The sequence below is a fragment of the Hypomesus transpacificus genome, chromosome 6 (assembly GCF_021917145.1).
Source record: "Hypomesus transpacificus isolate Combined female chromosome 6, fHypTra1, whole genome shotgun sequence".
In the NCBI taxonomy this organism is placed as follows: domain Eukaryota; kingdom Metazoa; phylum Chordata; class Actinopteri; order Osmeriformes; family Osmeridae; genus Hypomesus; species Hypomesus transpacificus.
In genome coordinates, this window is record NC_061065.1 from 11,570,243 (window position 1) to 11,589,267 (window position 19,025).

The window sequence follows — 19,025 nt, forward strand, 5'->3', positions numbered from 1 at the left end:
TAGTCCATCAACATTCTTGACGACAGTAAATACTTCGTCGACCGGTTTATCATGTTGAGCCGTTCTTCCCGCAAATCAATGCCATCATGTGGCCGGTATGCCAACTTGCACTAAGCGGAACCATGTAGTCCTACATTTTGTGTCTAGTCGTTTTGTTGATGAGGTTGCAAGAAATGATTTCCGGCCCATTGAGTGAGCCGTTGTTAGTCTGCAAGCAAGTGTATGTAGGATATCAAGCTATGAAACAAAGTGATTTATGACATGTACTGAAATTTGCTTTACGCGGTTAAAACATGTCTATCTCAATGGAAACCCAGCTTCAAAGCATATTTGAGGATGTAGTGGTACGTTCACTTTTTGTACAACAGAGCCATTAATTGACGAGCTTGCTAGCTGTAGCTGACGTTAGCCCACATCCATCTGTAAAACAGGGGGTTGGTTAGCCTGTTTATCAATCAAAATAACTAGACAGGCGTTCACATTGAACACGAGCGCATAATTTCGTCAACCGCATGCATTTCATTTCACGATAGCTGTATTATCTTTCAAGCTAGAAAGCTTGACATCAGCGCACATTTACTGAACTATTGTTTGCACTGATCGGAGCGTTGAATACATGGATTGTTATTCATAGTTATTGATGGTGCTCACTGTGTAGTAACACGTGAATAAACATGGTTATTCTATTTTTCTCAGAAAACGGAGGCAATTGAAGAAGTTTTTGCGGGGTAAGACGGCTCAAGCCCATATTAGTTAGCTAACGAATGAACGGGCATTGACCCTGTTGAATTTACTCAATCCTGTGTCTGGAGAGGTATCTGACTCTTCCATCTCTCTGCTGTCCTTTCTCACTATCTCCACTCCTCTTTTGCTCAATTCTCCATCTCTCCTACCTCTCTTCTTCCCTATCCTTCTCTCCCCCTTCCTTCTCTCCATTTCCCTCGTTCACTGCCCATCTCTTTAGCATGTTTACTGACACGCCGGAGGATGAAAACACCAAACTCTCCACCTGCCTTGGAGCTTTCAGGCATTATTGGGGCACACTACCACCGGTGAGTCTGATCCTTTAGCCCTACCACAAGCAGTTACCCAACACATACTTCTATCTCCTGCTATAGACCGACTATACTAGTTAATTTATTTATATCTCCAAGTGAGGTTTTATCTCATTGGTTGACCTTGTTGCTGGTTTTGTTGTGTGGTTTACCCCTCCCCCCCCCACCCCCAGGACTCACATGACCAGTGTGTGCAGTGGATCGTCAGATTCATCCATGGGCAGCACAGCCCCAAGCGCATCTCCTTCCTGTACGACTGCCTGGTGAACGCTGTGCAGACCAGTTTGCTGACTCCCAGGCAAGAACATGTGATGGGGGCTGCATGCTGTCAGCTGCTTCGGCTCCCACCTGCACCCACACTAGGGCCTCTGAGGCTGCAGGAGAGTGTGTGTGTGTGTGTGTGTTAAAGAGTGCCTGTTGTGTGTTACAGGATGGTGTGTGTGGCTCTGATAAGCTCAGACAGTCTGGAGTGGGAGAGAACTCAACTGTGGGCGCTCACCTTCAGACTGATCCGCAAGATCATTGGAGGGGTGGACTACAAGGTCAGACTCTCAAGCACACACAGCTCTGGAAGGAGAAGCATCTCTCTTGATCTATAGGGTTTTCCGAAAACTGAAGCACATGTGATTGATCACATGTGGGGCTTCTGCCAATGACATCAGTCGGTTGGACCTTTAAAGCTGAGAACGATGATTGATCGTCCAGTTGGAATTGTGCTGTTCAGCCCATGTCAGGTGATTAGTATTGTGTGTGTGTGTCATCAGGGAGTCAGGGACCTGCTGAAGGCAGTGCTGGATAAGATCCAGACCATCCCCAACACCGTCAGCTCTGCTGTGGTCCAACAGCTTCTGGCTGCCAGAGAGGTAACACTCAGCCTGACACACAGCTGCTACCCTCTAGGTGTTGTGGAATACTGTGTTGTGATACAGGAGGGGTTTTGTAATAACATGTTGTTATATGTTAGCTGTTGTATAAATAACATGTTGAGATACGGGAGGTGTCGTTTCCTAACCTGTCGTTTCTCTCTCAGGTGGTAGAGTATATTCTGGACAGGAATGCTTGTCTGCTTCCTGCCTACTTTGCCATCACTGAGATCAGGAAGCTGTACCCTGAAGGCACACTGTCACACTGGGTACTGCCACTGCTTCACCACATGATCACAACCTGACTGCATGTGAACACCACCATGGAACAGTTATGACACAATGTCCTCGCAAAAATCTTCTCCTCTACTACCTCCTCTCTCACCATCCCCAACCCTTCTTCTCCTCTCCTCTTTCTCCTCCTCTTCTCCCTCCTCTGTCCCCATCCCCAACTCTCCCCCTCCTCCTCCAGCTCCTGGGCAGTCTCCTGTCAGACTTTGTGGACAGCTTCAGACCCACAGCCAGGATCAACTCCATCTGTGGTAAGCAGACACCAAGCTCATCTGATGGACTTTTGCTGTGTGTTTGTCTGTGTACGCGTGTCTACTAAAGTGTATGTCTGCATGTGTGCCTGTAGGCAGATGCAGTCTGCTTCCAGTGGTCAACAACTCTGGAGCCATCTGTAACTCCTGGAAGCTGGACCCCACAACCCTCCGCTTCCCACTGCGTGGCAATCTTCCCTTTGACAAGGTCGGAAACAACACACTCACACACTTACTGACTGACTGATTGATATAGTGTTAAATAGTTTTAACTATTTTAGTGGTTAGAGTCAAGGAACCAGGCACAGTACAAAATACCCTCATTCCAGCTACCAGGCACGGTGCTGCAATGATAATATCGCAACTACAATACTTTATTAATACATATACTCTGTTATATCTTACAATTTCTTATGATTCTATGTGTGTGTAGGACCTGTTTGAGCCCCAGACAGGACTCCTGCGCTATGTTCTAGAACAGCCCTACTCCAGAGAGATGGTCTGCAACATGCTGGGCCTCAACAAGCAGGTACCCCTCCTCCTCCTCCAACACCCCCTCTCCTCCTCCTCCTCCAACACCCCCTCTCCTCCTCCTCCTCCAACACCCCCTCTCCTCCTCCTCCTCCAACACCCCCTCTCCTCCTCCTCCTCCAACACCCCCTCTCCTCCTCCTCCTCCAACACCCCCCTCTCCTGCTCTTTCTCCTCTCCTCCTCTTCCCTCTTATCTTCCTCCCCCATTCCTACCTACCTTTTTCTCTTCCTCTTCTTTTCTCTTCCTTTCACCATGGTAACATGGGTATAGTAGTACAAACAGGAAGTTCATGAGGGCCAGCCAATCAAACACGTTTTCCCATAGTTGGTGGTAGTGGGCCAAACCCTGAGGTATGTAGCACCACTGCTCTGTTCCTACCAGGCCAGACCCTAGCTGTCTCACCTCAGTATGCCCTGACTGACTGCTTCACTGGCTGGATGACTGTTTTTACCAGGCCAGACTGCTCCCATAACCTCCATAGCCCTGACTGAATGCCTTTCTGACTCTATATGCCAGCGAGACTCGCTCATCCTCAGTATGCTCTGCCTGGCTTGTTATGTGACTGTTTTACCAGAATACTTCTTTTCTGACTGGCTAGCAGGCCAGTCAACTGATTCTGCCAGACCAGACCCCAGATCGCTCAAATTGGTGCGCCCTGACTGATTGGTTAACTAGCTGGATGACTATTTCATCCTCCTTCCTTCTCACCGATATAGAGGACCACACTGATTGGCTGACTGAATTGCTGCCTGATTCTGACCTCCACTTGTCAGGGATCCAGCTGACTGGCTGAGCAGGCTGATGGTCAGTCAGGGCGTGCTGATCTCCAGGTTGTCTGGGACCTGGCCTCCTAGTCACTGTCTGTCTCTTCTTGTTTCTTCTACTTCTGTCCTGCCCTGCCACCCTCCCTGCTCTAGACCTTGAACATTGCTCAGGTATGTTCACAATGACTCAGCCCTACTCTTGTTTGTGACTAACCACATGATTGGAGTTCCTCCTAGAGTCAAACCCTAGGGCTTGAAATTACTTCAGCTGGCGCTGCAGGCAGACAGGTGTCTGATCGACAGACAGACAGACAGACAGGTACAGCTCTGTGTCGAGGTCAGCAGTCCAGCTGTGCTGCTGTCGACATCCTGGTGTGGTCCCTGCTGTCCACAGCTGTCCATCTGCTGCTGTCGGCCCACACAGCCCCAGGTCCCCAGCTCTCACACGCTGTACCGTGTCCAAACCTGCCCCCCAGTCTCACCTGTTCAGTGGAGGTACCTCACTGCAGTGGACACACTTGGAAAAACAACTTTTGTTCTGTCTCTGTTTTTTTGTTTTGTTTTTCCCAGCACCTCTCCCTCCCACACTTATGTAAAATGGAGACACAACAAAACCCTCTCCTTCCACCCTACCTGCTTTGAACCTGTAGAATGCTGTTGCATGATTCTAGAATCTGTAGTCTGGATTCTAGCTGCTCTGGTATCAAGAGGAGCAGCATCTTCCATGTCGAGGCTCTGGTTCCTGGAGCTTATCTCATATCAGATCTGGTTTCCTGGAGGTTATCTCATATCTGTTTGGCTGTTTTCAAATCCTGAGCCAGTGACGTTGTCGTGGAGACCTGTCAAGGCGTACCTGAGAATGAACAGAGCTGTTAATTTCAAGCCCTGATCTGCTGCATGCCTCAATGTCTCCTCCAGGCACGTGTTTGTGTGTGTGTGTGTGTTTGTGTGTGTGTGTTATTTACGATGAGAGAATCAGATGCATTATGGGGAATGCAAAGAACTGGCCATGAGGTTTCGGTATCCATTGTTAACATGAAAGAACGAAAAGGTTTGACACGTGATCTCTAGCACTGTGGACGCCGCCGTCTCCAGAATGAGTCAGTGAAGGCTGTTTGACCTCGGGTCTCACCTGACGCCTCAGGATCTGCTGGGACGTACTGTTGGCTGGGCTGCTTTACATAAAGCCTCCTGTCCACATGTTTCCAGACAGAGAAGAGAGGCCTTCTTTCCGCTGCTCTGCTCATGGCCAGTGTTGCTGAGATGAATGGCCGTGTGCCCCTCCCTGCATGTGTCTCCCCCCCCCCCCCTCTTCATCCCCTTCCTCCCCCACAGAGAGGCGACACTGGAGCACACAGCCTGACTCGCACCAGAACACTGGCACGCGCCTTGGCTTTCACCCCTGTAGTCTGCACTCTGGCCACTAGAGGGCGGCAGACCGTCGCTTTAGAAGAGCTGACTGTTGAGATGAACTCGAGAGGCAGCACCCGTTGAACTGTTGAATACTTCAAGAAGTCTTCTGGAGGGGAACATGTTTGTGGATCCGAGCCCAGCCTGTCTCAACAGCTCCTCTCATATGAACGTCAGTGTTCTGCAGAGAACAGTCTCTGTGCTCTGGTGCTTCTCTGGGATCAGGGCTTCCTATGGCAGTGGTGCTGTGCTGTTTTCCTATCACACTGTGTGTGTGTGCGTGTGTGTGTGTGTGTGGTGTCCAGCTGTAGCACTGCCCTGTGTGAGTAGTATGATGTTGTTGAGCTGTGTGTGAGATGTCAGCTGTGTTTGCAGCGATCCTGGTCACGGTCATGCGCTCGTCTTCCCCTGGCGTGTTCTGGGGGTGTTTGGGCCTGTGTTTGGGCCTGTGTTTGGGCCTGTGTTTGGGCCGTGTTTCCATTCTCTCTGAAGCCTCCTTCCTCCTCCTGTTACTGGATGGGGATCTCAGATCTGACATGAAGGGGTGGTGGCAGCACTCTCCGCTGACACCCGTCCTGTCAGATCACTGATGCCTCAAGGGAAGGTTGACTTTCCAGAGAATCCAAACATGGTCCCTGTTAGGAGGGCTAATCCTAAGGGGCACCCTGACCCTCTGTGACCCCTGACCCCCCCCCCCCCCCCAGCACAAACAGCGCTGCCCGGTCCTGGAGGACCAGCTGGTGGACCTGGTTGTGTACGCCATGGAGCGCTCCGAGACCGAGGAGCAGTTCGACGACGGCGGCACCAGCCAGTTGCTATGGCAACACCTCTCCTCCCAACTCATCTTCTTCGTGCTGTTCCAGTTCGCCAGCTTCCCCCACATGGTGCTGTCTCTGCACCAGAAGGTTAGATGCACACACACACATTCCTGCACCAGTAGGCCATTATGCTGGTGACAGGAGGTGACTTGTGCTGTTTTTTCCCCAGCTGGCTGGGCGGGGCCTAATTAAGGGGCGGGACCACCTGATGTGGGTCCTCCTGCAGTTCATCTCAGGAAGCATCCAGAAGAACGCGCTGGCCGACTTCCTGCCCGTCATGAAACTGTTTGACCTGCTCTACCCAGAGAAAGAGGTAGCTGTGTGTGTGTGTGTGATCTCTGTTTAGCTGGAAAGGAGATACTCTAAGGATGAGTTGATGTGAGGAATGTGTCCAAATGACCTAATGTGTGTATATGTGTCTCAAGTGTATCCCTGTACCAGACATCAACAAGCCCCAGTCGACCCACTCCTTTGCAATGACTTGCATCTGGATCCACTTGAACCGCAAGGCCCAGAATGACAACTCCAAACTCCAGATCCCCATCCCCCACTCTCTCAAACTGCACCATGAGTAAGCACCTCTCTACACCTCTCTACCCACCCCACTATATATCTACCTACATTACCAGTCTACAGAACTCTACCTACACCTATATTTACCTTTCAGTATATCTCTATACCTAGCCTCCCCTGTATATACCTTTGTATATACCCCTCTACTGGCAGATTTAAATAGTGTCTCCTGCGCTCCCCCCCCCCCCCCCAGGTTCCTCCAGCAGAGTCTTCGCAGCAAGTCTCTGGGCATGACGGACTACAAGATCGCCCTGCTGTGTAACGCCTACTCCACCAACTCGGAGTGCTTCACCCTGCCCATGGGCGTCCTGGTGGAGACCATCTACGGGAACGGCACCATGAGGATCAGTCTGCCCGGCACCAACTGCACCGCCTCAGGCTCCGTCACCCCGCTGCCCATGAACCTGCTCGACTCCCTCACTGTGCACGCCAAGATGAGGTGGGCCTTCTGCTTCGCTGTTTGTTCACGCGTGTGTGTGTTTGCGTTAAGGTGTGTACCAGTGTGTGTGTGCGTGTGTCTCCTCTAACTCGGCCTCCTCCTCCAGTCTGATCCACAGCATCGCCACGCGGGTCATCAAGCTGGCCCATGCCAAGTCCAGCATCGCCCTGGCCCCGGCCCTGGTGGAGACCTACAGCAGACTGCTGGTCTACATGGAGATCGAGTCTCTGGGCATCAAGGGATTCATCAGTGAGTGCACACGCACGCACACAGGTGTTTCCCTGAAGTCTGTTGCCGGTTATTATATTCTGAAAGGGTTCTTCCACCTCCTCTCCCCTGCCTGCACCTCCTCGTCCCTCCCGTGCCCCTCCCAGGTCAGCTGCTGCCCAACGTGTTTAAGTCCCACGCGTGGGGCATCCTCCACACGCTGCTGGAGATGTTCAGCTACCGCATGCACCACATCCAGCCCCACTACCGCGTCCAGCTGCTGTCTCACCTGCACTCCCTGGCAGCCGTGCCGCAGACCAACCAGAACCAGCTCCATCTGTGGTCAGTACCGCCGTCGCCCCCACCGCGACCCCACCACGACACCAGCACCCCCAACCACCCTCCACCCACAACAGCTCCAAACACTCTCAGAATGTGACGCAACCATTTTACAACCTTCATGAGCATGGTGTGTGTGTGTGTGTTTTCCCAGTGTTGAGAGCACGGCACTCAGGTTGATCACGGCTCTGGGCAGCTCGGAGGTGCAGCCTCAGTTTACCCGTTTCCTTAGCGACCCCAAAACCGTCCTGTCAGCTGAGTCGGAGGAGCTTAACCGAGCGCTCATCCTCACGCTGGCCAGGGCCACTCATGTCACAGGTGGGATTAGAACCCTGGATTAACCTGGCTCTTATGTTAACCACTATTCAAATGTTAGTCATTTCTACTCTACGTTTATGGCCCGGAGTCAATCTTGGATTGTAACTTGGGGTGCACTTTAATATAATGCTGGATGATAACCTGTGTTCAAACTTGTCATGTTTGATTGTAAGCTGGTGTTCCAGAAGTCTGTCCTGGCTGGACCTGAATTGAGCTCTCTCTGTCTCTCTGTCCAGACTTCTTCACAGGGTCCGACTCCATCCAGGGCACCTGGTGCAAGGACATCCTCCAGACCATCATGAACTTCACTCCTCACAACTGGGCCTCACACACGCTCAGCTGCTTCCCTGCACCCCTGCAGGTACGCCCTGGCTGCCCACCTCTCACCCTTGTCCCCTGGGACACGGTTCCCTTGTCATGTTCCCCTGTGTGTCCTGACATGTATTCTCCTGTGTGTGTGTTCCCAGGCGTTCTTCAAGCAGAACAATGTTCCCCAGGAGAGCCGCTTCAACCTGAAGAAGAACGTGGAGGAGGAGTACAGGAAGTGGAAGTCCATGACCAACGAGAATGACATCATCACACACTTCTCCATGCAGGGGTCTCCCCCCCTCTTCCTGTGTCTGCTTTGGAAGATGCTGCTGGAGACAGACCACATCAACCAGATAGGCTTCAGGTAGATATACACCTACCAGATAGGCTTCAGGTAGATATACACCTACCAGATAGGCTTCAGGTAGATAAACACCTACCAGATAGGCTTCAGGTAGATAAACACCTACCAGATAGGCTTCAGGTAGATAAACACCTACCAGATAGGCTTCAGGTAGATAAACACCTACCAGATAGGCTTCAGGTAGATAAACACATACCAGATAGGCTTCAGGTAGATATACACCTACCAGATAGGCTTCAGGTAGATATACATCTACCAGATAGGCTTCAGGTAGATATACACCTACCAGATAAGCTTCAGGTAGATATACACCTACCAGATAGGCTTCACTAGGTATGCGGCAGGCTGATACAGACCCAACAGATAGGCTTCAGGTATGAACACCCACTAGATGGGCTGTAGGTATATAATACACCTTCTAGATATGCTAAAGGCGGGTAAAGACAAACCAGACATACTGGAGAGGCTTCATGTGCATGTTGACCTGCGGGAGAGGGATGTAAACATGTCTGTCATATCAATGCAGTCCCCTTGACAGTGTGCTCGTCTCTGATTGGCTGATCTGAATGTTAAGTTGGTGTGGGATCGGAGCTTGTTCTCCCAGGGTGCAGCTGGGCCCCGAGCAGACAAAGGCCAGTTTTGTCTCCCCACAAACAAACACACACACAAACCCTACTTGTCATTCTGGTGCTGAGCTGAGGGGTGTGTGTGTGTCAGTAGCTGGTTGGGCTCATCTCAGCCTCCCAGTGACAGGGTGACGGTTCTCCTGGGGGATCTGAGAACGTGTGTAGCCAGACAGGCCACTCTGTCCCACCCGCCTTCGGTTCACGAGGTGAGGTTGCAGGGCGGGCAGGGGAGGGAGGAAAGTCAGAGAGGGAGAGACAGAGTGGGCCAGAGAGGAATGGAGAGCTCAGCTAATCCTTGTGTTAGCCGTAAGAGCGTCATTATCACTGGCTGATGTTTATATAACCCTCCAGAGATGCTTTATGTTCCCGCTAAACACTCCAATCACTCCCTGGTGGCTCCCGTCTCTCTCTCCCCCACTCTGCATCATCTAATCATCATCCCCCTCTCTTCAGCCTCTTTGTCTGGGTCTCTCTATCCCCTTTTCTTCCTCTCCATCTGTCCCTCCCTCGCTCTGTTCCTGAAGAGAAAGAAAGGGAGATATAAGTCACACTTGGCTGGTGCTAGGCCATGCTCCGTTGGTGCTAGACTGATGCTAGCAGGTGACTAGCAGGACTGCAGGAAGGACATGCATGTTAGGCTGGTCCCAAAGCAAGTGGGGTACGACATGTGTTTGTGTGAGTGAGCAAGTTGTGTGTGTGTTTACAGCAGCAGCTTGCTGTTGAATCATAATGATGATGTGTAACAGAGAGACAGATGGCCTCTGTCTTCACAGCAACACTGCCATCTGACTCAGGATAAACAGCCAAGCGCCACACTGTCCTGTGTGTGTGTGTGTGTGTGTGTGTGTGTGTGTGTGTGTGTGTGTGTGCGTGCGTGCGCGCTAACCCCGTCCCTCCCTGCTGCCCAGGGTGTTGGAGCGGATCGGGGCCAGAGCGCTGGTGGCCCACGTGCGGACGTTTGCAGACTTCCTGGTGTACGAGTTCTCCACGTCCGCCGGGGGCCAGCAGCTCAACAAGTGTATCGAGATCCTCAACGACATGGTGTGGAAGTACAACATTGTCACTCTGGACAGGCTGATCCTCTGCCTGGTAGGAACACACACTCACAGGGTCTCTCACACACACACACACACACACACACACACACACACACACACACACACACACACACACACACACACACAGGATCTCTCCACACACACACACACACACACACACAGGATCTCTCCACACACTCACAGGGTCTCTCACACACACACACACACACTCACAGGGTCTCTCACACACACACACACTCACAGGGTCTCTCACACACACACACACACACACTCACAGGGTCTCTCACACACACACACACTCACAGGGTCTCTCACACACACCCACAGGGTCTCTCACACACACACACAGGGTCTCTCACACACATTCATCTGTTCTCACATGCACACACACTTACAGACACGTGCACGTTCATGAACTCACTCTGCACACGGACACTACATCTCTGTCCAAAAAACTGAACTCATTTGTAAGCAATGAACCAGAAGTTTGTAAGGCCAGCGCTTCAGCCCCCGAGGACATACCCCTCCCCCCCCACACACACACACACATGTCCACCCCCTAACCAACATCCACACAAGTGCCCATGTTCACCATCCCCACCCCCCCACCCCCCGCAGGCGATGAGGAGTCACGAGGGCAACGAGGCCCAGGTGTGCTACTTCATCATCCAGCTGCTGCTCCTCAAACCCAACGACTTCAGGAACCGAGTCAGTGACTTTGTGAAGGAGAATGCCCCGGAACACTGGCTGCAGAGTGACTGGCACACCAAGCACATGACCTACCACAAGGTACAGCCGAAGCCAGTCATATGACAGCATGTCCAGGCTGTGGACTAATCATATGGACCAATACCATTACAGCATGTACAGGCTATGGACTAATGACATGGGCCAGTTATAACCCAGCATGACAATGGGATCATAGAGAGCGAGAGGAGAGAGAGATGGTAGAGAAAAGAAGAGAGAGGGTGGCAAAGAGAGCTAGAGGTTAGGCCGGTAAAGCGAAAGAAAGGGGGGGCGGGCTGGTAAATATAGAGGGGCGGAGGGAGAGAGAGAGAGGCAGAGAGAGAGTGAGGCCGAGAGAGAGAGAGGCAGAGAGAGAGAGAGTTTGTGGGAGGTCTAGCTGCTGGTGCTCCAGGAGCCAGTGTAGTAAATGTCAGATCTCCAGTCTGCTGTGCTCCCAGTTCACCTCTGGCCTGCTGGAGCAGCATGACATTTACACACCCTGCTGCAGCTCTACCTCTAACAGGCTGAGTGTGTGTGGCCCAGCACTCTCAAACACAGTGTTTCTGCCATGTATGGCAGTGTGTGTGTGTGTGCTGTACCCTTGTGTGTGTGTGTTTCTTCTAACTGTGTGTGTGTGTTTGGTGGCGTGCAGAAGTACCCAGAGAAGCTGTACTTTGAGGGTCTGGCGGAGCAGGTGAGCCCTCCCATGCAGGTGCAGCCCCAGTACCTGCCCATCTACTTTGGGAACGTGTGTCTGCGCTTCCTCCCCGTGTTCGACATCGTCATCCACCGCTTCCTGGAGCTGCTTCCTGTCTCCAAGTCCCTGGAGACCCTGCTGGACCACCTGGGAGGCCTCTACAAGTTCCACGGTGAGCAGGGCACACACCAGGAGGGGGTGGGAACGATACAGCATGCTGTACCACAGAGCAGTAGAGTCAGTCCTGTACAGTAGAGTCCAGTAAGTCTAATCCCTCTCCGTCTCTCTCTGTCTGTCTCCCCCCTCCTCTCCTCCCCCCCTCCCCTCCTCCCCCCCTCCCCTCCTCCCTCCCTCCCCTCCTCCCTCCCTCCCTCCCTCCCTCCCTCCCTCCCTCCCTCCCTCCCAGACCGTCCGGTCACCTACCTGTACAACACGCTCCACTACTACGAGCGGCACCTGCGTGAGCGCACCAACCTGAAGAGGAAGCTGGTGCACGCCATCATGTCCTCCCTCAAGGACAACCGCACCCCCGGCTGGTGCCTGAGCGAGACCTACCTCAAGTGCGGCGTCAACCCCCGAGACGACAACGTCTGGATCCCCGACGACACGTACTACTGCAAGCTGATTGGACGGCTCGTCGACAATATCCTTCCCTCCCGGTCCACAGTAGAGTATAGAGAGTGAGATTGGTTTAGAGGTGGCCGCAAGGGGACGGTCGCGTTCTGACCGGTTGCACCGTTGACCAGCATTTCAGTTTGACTGTTTTACACCCTCCTTGCTGTCCCTTGTGTTTACCCTCCTTGACTCCTCCCACCCATGGCCGGCAAGTCACCTGGTCCGTTCCCCAACTGTGATTGGCGGTTCAACGAGTTCCCCAACCCGGCTGCTCACGCGCTCCATGTGACCTGCGTGGAGCTGATGGCGCTGGCCGTGCCGGGCAAGGACGTGGGCAACGCTCTGCTGGCTGTGGTCCTCAAGAGGTCAGAGGTCACTCAGTCCCAGACGCAAACATACATACAGAGACACACATGCAGTACATACACAGAAACACACACACATACACCCCATCTGGATGATTATTATCATTATCCTGTTCCTAACACCCACTGACTGGTCAGGCTCCTCTCTCTGTCAGAATACATCTTCTTACTTGGCAGCTCATGTGCTCCGTGTGTGTGTCTGTGTGTGGGTGACTGAATGTGTGTGAGGGCGTCTGTGCGTGGGTGCCTGTATGTGTGTGTGTGTGTGTACGTATGTATGTGTGTGTGTGTGTGTGTGTGTGTATGTATGTGTGTGTGTCTGTGTGTTGTCAGCCAGCCGCTGGTGCCCCGAGAGAACATCACAGCCTGGATGAACGCCATAGGACTGGTCATTACTGCCCTGCCGGTAAGAATGCACACACACACACGCGCACACACACAGTATAAATCCCCATCAGTCTGTTTCCTTGGTGACCAGAGATAAACATGAAGCTGCTGCACTCAACAGAAATATCAACAATCTCAACTAAAGCTGTGCGTGTGTGTGTCTCCAGGAGCCCTACTGGATCGTGCTCCACGACCGTCTGGTCAGCGTGATCGGCTCCCCGGCCCTGACGGCTGAGTCGGAGTGGGTGGGCTACCCCTTCCAGCTGCTGGACTTCACAGCCTGCCACCAGTCCTACTCTGAGATGTACTGCAGCTACGTGCTGGCCCTGGCCCACGCTGTGTGGCACCACTCCTCCATAGGACAGCTGTCACTCATCCCCAAGTAGGACCTCAGCCCTCCACCTACCCCTCCATCCTTCACCTCTGCTGCTCACCCCCCTTTGATCTGCACCTGTCTCACACAGCCTTCACTGCACACACACTCAGCGAGTCTGTGGAGGGCTTAGGGTAGGAGAGTGTGTGTGTGTGTGTCTAAGCTCAGTTTGACAGTGACAGGCAAGCTCCAGTCCCTAGGCTGTCAGCTCTGTGTGTGTGTGTGTGTGGGCAGGCTCAGAACACCTAATGATGAGACAGGGGCGGAGGGGTGTGTCCACCCACGCTGCCCCTTCTGGGACCCGCGCACACGGCCTCTGACCCAGCCTCTCTGCAGGTTCCTGTCGGAGGTGCTGAAGCCGCTGGTGAAGACAGAGTTCCAGCTGCTGTACGTGTACCACCTGGTGGGACCCTTCCTGCAACGCTTCCAACAGGAGAGGACGCGCTGCATGCTGGAGGTACACACACACACACGGACGGACGGACGGACACACGCATCTGAATGCACACAAACCCACTCGCGCACGCATACACCTGCATGTACGCACGCTCGCACACACATTCTCTCCCACACACACTTGAATTCACGCGCACATGCACACAGACTCTCACAGACATACACCTGCGAACACACACACATAACAGAGAGTGTGTGTGTGTGTGTGTGTGTAGATCGGAGTGGCGTTCTATGAGATGCTCCAGGCGGTGGACCAGCACAGTGATCACCTCTCCTACATGGACCCCATCTGTGACTTCCTCTACCACATCAAATACATGTTCACTGGAGACAGCGTCAAAGACCAGGTACTCCCCTCCCCCTGGCCTAGATCTCACTGTGATGTCAGTCTAGTCCAGCGTCTGTTGAATGAGAGCCCTGCTGATGTGTGTGTGACAGGTGGAGAAGATCATCCTGACGCTGCGTCCCGCCATGATGTTGCGTTTGAGGTTCATCACCCACAGCAGCAAGATGGAGCCCGCTGCCCCCGCCACTGTCTCCTCCCCCTCCACACAGGCCACGCCCCCTGGAGCCTCCAATGTCCCCCTGTCTGTGGCCCAGTGAGGCTGGCTAGCTGGTTTACTGGCTGGTTGGCTGGCTAGCCAACTGACTGGCTGGTTTTTTGACTGGCTGATTTACTGGCTGACTGACTGCTTTGTATAACCTGTAGCTTTCTAATGTTAGAGTGTATTTTCTATTGCTGGTCACAAAGTGTTTTTGTTGTATAAAGACTGCATCAGGTGGATGTAGATGTACACTAACCTCTGACCTGGAGAGGAGTCTGCTGTTCCTCCAGCCCCAGGGTTTGGTCTGGGGTGTCTGGTCTGGGGTCAGGTTGGAGTGTCTGAGGTGGGGTGTCTGGTCTGGGGTGGGGTGTCTGGTCTGGGGTCAGGTTGGATTGGTCAGCGTAGCTGATCTCTGGTCCCTCATTGGTGGACTGGTCTTTGTTATCACACGCATCTATGGTGTGCGATTGGTCGAGAAAAAGACAGTCCGGTGCCTTCTGACCCCACTGCCAATCATGATGGACGTTACTATAGTAACCAATAAACACATTTTATAATTAACCTTATTATTGTCCGATTCTGCTGGCTCCAGTATTAACTGGGTTTGGGAGAAGGAGGGAAAAAATTCGACAAGGACTTTGTGGATCAGTATGTGTGTGTGTATCAGCATACCCAACCAGAGCATTTCACAGACAGAGAGGGAAGGAGATGTATAGGTGATGGAGGGAAGCGAGGGAGACAGTAGAGGGGGAGAAGGAGGGAGGTGGAGAGAGGTTGACGGAAGGAGCAGTCGACAGTAGCAGCGAAGGGATTTCCCACTGAAATAAACCCTGTCAGTCAGCGCTCTCCGCTTGTTAATGGCTGAAAGGAACCCTCTTCTATACACAAATACTTCAACCTCTTGCCAGCGAGTGTTGCTATGGTAACAGGAACATCTGGACATCTACCTAACGTGGGCCACTTTGCCTGTCAGACGTGTGTGAGCTTCAGCAGGACTTGCATTTGCTAGTAATCCTCCACATAGCCAACCTTGTGAAGCTTAGTGACAGCATTAGCGCAAAGTCCTATTCCCTGTAAGTGCTGCTCTGGCCTGGCACTGCACTTTGTCAATTATGTGTCAACCTCTCCTTTTCTCTTTTCTTGTCAGGAGTTGAGCAGTACAGGAGGAGGTCATAATCAGTTATTATGGGATGTGTAATACGTTTTGAAGGACGTGGGGTGTCACCTAATCAGTTGTTGAACAGCTATAGTACCAATCATCCTTCAGATTCAGCCAGTTATTGTGTGACTAAGGCTGAAGTCAGCACACACACAGATACACACACAGATACACACACACAGATACGTCACAGACACACACACAGATACACACACAGATGCACACACAGATACACACACACACACACACAGCCATTCTCATATCAGACAGTGAAGGCCCACATGAAGGCCAAGCCTTACGGGACATGACATCAAGGTAATGAATGTGTTTGTGTGTTAACCCATGGCCATGTGCCAGAGAAGCTCGACAGAGAAGGAAGAGTGAAGAGATATGGAGGAAGGAGACAGACAGACAGAGCGCTGGCTCAGGTCATGTGACATGCTGCTGTGCGATGGCATCACCTGATGTGACATGAGAGAGAGGGAATCTGTTTGCTGAGTGGGTCCATTTATTCTGGTGGGCCACCCACTTAATCGTGTTGATTTGGTGGCGCTTGTTGCCATGACAACCTCACATGAGCAGACAGGGTGTAGTTGAGTTCCAATTCCCCTGTCATTCTACTGTCATTCCGCTGCACATCTACACTAATTCTACTTACATAAAAATGTTGTCTGATCTGGAACAAAACCCGTTTTAAAAAGACTTAGTTTGGGAGAGGATTGTGTGAGTCCCTCTACCTACCCCCTCATCTCCGTCTCTCCCTCCCCTTCTCTCTCTTTTTCCTCTCATCCTCCGCAGTCTCTCTACCTCCCCATCTCTCTCTTCTTCTGAAGCAGAGTAGATGAGAGGAGTTGAAGTGTGTGTGTGGCATGGCGTGGCAGCCTAACAGGCACGATGCTGCCCTCAGGGGGTTGGAGGTTAAGTGATTAGCTGAGCAGGAGCTCCAGTAATGAAACACTGGCATTGTGACCAGGTTGATTAGAGGTCGAGGGGTTGGATCTAGATTACATTAAACTATGATGGATTAAACCTGATTATACCAGATTATTGCAGTCTCAGTGTCTGACTGTAAAAAAAAAAACAATTCTACGTCAGACTTTACACTGTCTCCCTTGAGTATGAATGACTCAGTAGCCACTGCATATTGGTCTGAAATCTAGTCTGTGGTTTATCCTCTGGTCTCTACTTATTGGTGTCTACCCATATCTCCACTCAGTGGCCTGCTAGTTTCTCCTGTGGTTGGGAAATAGCAGAGGATGACCACACAAGACTCAAACTTTCCCTCCATCTATCTCTCTCACTTTCACTTTGTGACTCTCCCTCTACCCCTTCTGCCTTGCTCTTACTTTCTAACTTCTATGTCCCTCATGCCTTGACACATCTTTTACTTGTGTTGGTTATTTACCTCTCCCAGTTATCCCCTAACCCCTGACACCACTGTGTGTGAGAGAGAGTGAGTGTGAGAATCAACAATGAGTGTGTGTAACCTCATGGGATCATGAGATAGGCACATGACTGTTCTGGAAGGGATTGGACTCACAAACACATTAAATAAATAGACTGTTGTCTCTCTGCTGTCAGAGGGACTTCAGGGAAATGTGTTCACTGTCTGTTGGGTAAGAAGGAAGGATAAAGAAGAGGATGAGAGGAGAGGTGGTGAGGGAGAAGAGGAGGATAGGTGAGTTAGAGAAGGGATGAGGGGGATGACAGAGGGACGAGGGTGGGTGTTGGCAACAGGAGCATACTTGTTTCTTTATCAAACATCAAAAATAGACTTCATAACGTCATAGTGAAGGAGTGGTGGTTTAAATAATGAAACAATGCTACATAAAGGAGTTTGTTTATGAATATGTCATGACTGGAATACACACACACAGACACACACACACGGGAGATCTGGTCCCAAAGTCAAGAAGGACAGGAAGAGAAGAGAGGACTCTGGGGACGAGATACAGACGAGGAGTCAGGATTGAAGCAGGCAGAAGCTTATCTATACCATGATAAGTATGTTATCATTCCCTATGTGATGTTATCCCCCTGTCATTTCCCCAAGTCCCCATATTACACTTCCACCCACGCCTGCATGCACACACCTACAGCTGTTCTCTGCGGGGCAGATGGGGTGCAGTTTGGATGATGACGATTCTCTAAATAGAACCACAGAGTAAAAATAAAAGCTCCAGGGTTAGTGGTATGTCAGTCCAGGGTTAGTGGTGTTGTCTACACACTGACAGTCCCAAACATGCGTGCACGCATGCACGCACACACACACACACACACACACCAGATCAGTGACTCAGAAGAAACAAGACAGACTCCAAAGGATATTGGCTCCAACTTAATTTCCTGATTTTATTTGTCAATGTGGCTGAACATGATACACACAAAATGATGCACACACCTTAATACACACATGCTTAGATCCACACCCTTCCACACGATGACACCCACCTGAGCAACACACACACACTAACATACACACTTACATAAAATGACTAACATTCGAACACTAACACGCACAGGCACACACACACAGCATGTGTCAGGGTGGACAGACAGATTAAGGTTCTGGTGGTGATAGTACAAGGAGGAACTGAAAGGACCTTCCAGCCAGGTCTGACACCCAGCACTGTCTCATAACCCAAGATTAAGGCCACTTCACTAGTGGTTATTTTAGCCTTGGTTTCTTCAGAAATGAAATCATATAAAAATTAATAAAAACCGAAATGCATTAAATGCTGCTCTTGTTTTGCACAGTAACATTTTTTGTTTGTGTTAAAAATCACTCTTTTGGTAAATATAAAATGTAATGTACTTTACAGTTTGTGATACTAAAGCCTTCCTCTTAATTCAACAGCATTGTCTGTAGCTTGTCCTGTGTGTAGTGTTCTTGCTAGTTATAGCTCTGCTCACCATTTGTGCTGACCATTGTAATGGTGGAGTGAGTCCAGCAAGGAGCAATCAAACTCCATTACCCAGAAATCTCCAGACTAATTCTTCCAAAGTGTGGAAAAAAAAACCCTGTCCTTCCTCTAGTCTTTTAGAGAATAAGAAAAACGGTATGTCCCACAAAAGATCAACAAACACACACCAAACTCTCATCCTTGTCACCATGGTCACCCTCCTCGTGCCAGCTCAGCCCAGGAGGATACAGGAGTAAGAAAGGATGTAAACATGGCTCACAGCGTGCTCTTATGTTTTTAGAGTGTGCATGATCAGACAGTGGCTAACAGCTTCAGGTCTGACGCACACAGTACTATTATGTAGTGGAGGATGTAAGGGGTTAGAGGTCAGGAGTCAGGGTTTTAGCTGTTGTAGCTAGGTGATTGTCTTAGCACAGCATCAGGTGGATGTAGATGTACACTAACCTCTGACCTGGAGAGGAGTCTGCTGTTCCTCCAGCCCCAGGGTTTGGTCTGGGGTGTCTGGTCTGGGGTCAGGTTGGAGTGTCTGGGGTGGGGTGTCTGGTCTGGGGTGGGGTGTC

The 19,025-nt window shown here is 51.3% G+C and overlaps 1 protein-coding gene across 3 annotated transcripts; it reads left to right on the top strand.

Moving 5' to 3' along the window:
• Positions 1 to 173: 173 nt before the first annotated feature.
• On the top strand, positions 174 to 18,964 carry med23 (mediator complex subunit 23). 3 transcript variants are annotated; one of them, XR_006956188.1, is made up of 31 exons: positions 174 to 344; positions 697 to 728; positions 965 to 1,052; positions 1,229 to 1,353; positions 1,486 to 1,597; positions 1,820 to 1,918; positions 2,086 to 2,187; positions 2,391 to 2,460; positions 2,556 to 2,668; positions 2,894 to 2,989; positions 3,911 to 3,928; positions 5,872 to 6,072; positions 6,155 to 6,298; positions 6,411 to 6,556; positions 6,752 to 6,997; positions 7,104 to 7,246; positions 7,372 to 7,546; positions 7,698 to 7,861; positions 8,098 to 8,222; positions 8,329 to 8,534; positions 10,069 to 10,249; positions 10,837 to 11,007; positions 11,597 to 11,813; positions 12,048 to 12,284; positions 12,456 to 12,621; positions 12,955 to 13,027; positions 13,176 to 13,390; positions 13,718 to 13,838; positions 14,053 to 14,184; positions 14,276 to 14,616; positions 18,888 to 18,964. XR_006956188.1 is itself a non-coding variant. In XM_047021125.1 (30 exons), the coding sequence occupies exons 1-30, from the start codon at positions 294 to 296 to the stop codon at positions 14,438 to 14,440; spliced, it is 4,134 nt and encodes a 1,377-aa protein (XP_046877081.1). In that variant the 5' UTR covers positions 174 to 293; the 3' UTR covers positions 14,441 to 18,598. The 3 variants fall into 3 exon arrangements, 2 of the variants coding, with proteins under 2 accessions (XP_046877081.1, XP_046877082.1); XM_047021125.1 differs by lacking the exon at positions 18,888 to 18,964 and having other exon boundaries at positions 14,276 to 18,598; XM_047021126.1 differs by lacking the exons at positions 3,911 to 3,928; positions 18,888 to 18,964 and having other exon boundaries at positions 14,276 to 18,598.
• Positions 18,965 to 19,025: the final 61 nt, after the last annotated feature.

What these genes read in the sequence shown, in the direction of transcription:
- med23 (XM_047021125.1), top strand. Translation starts at nt 294, where the DNA reads ATGTCTATCTCAATGGAAACCCAGCTTCAAAGCATATTTGAGGATGTA. An exon ending in ATTGGGGCACACTACCACCG is followed by an intron (nt 1,053 to 1,228) that starts GTGAGTCTGATC and finishes CCCCACCCCCAG; the next exon opens with GACTCACATGACCAGTGTGT. An exon ending in TTGGAGGGGTGGACTACAAG is followed by an intron (nt 1,598 to 1,819) that starts GTCAGACTCTCA and finishes GTGTGTCATCAG; the next exon opens with GGAGTCAGGGACCTGCTGAA.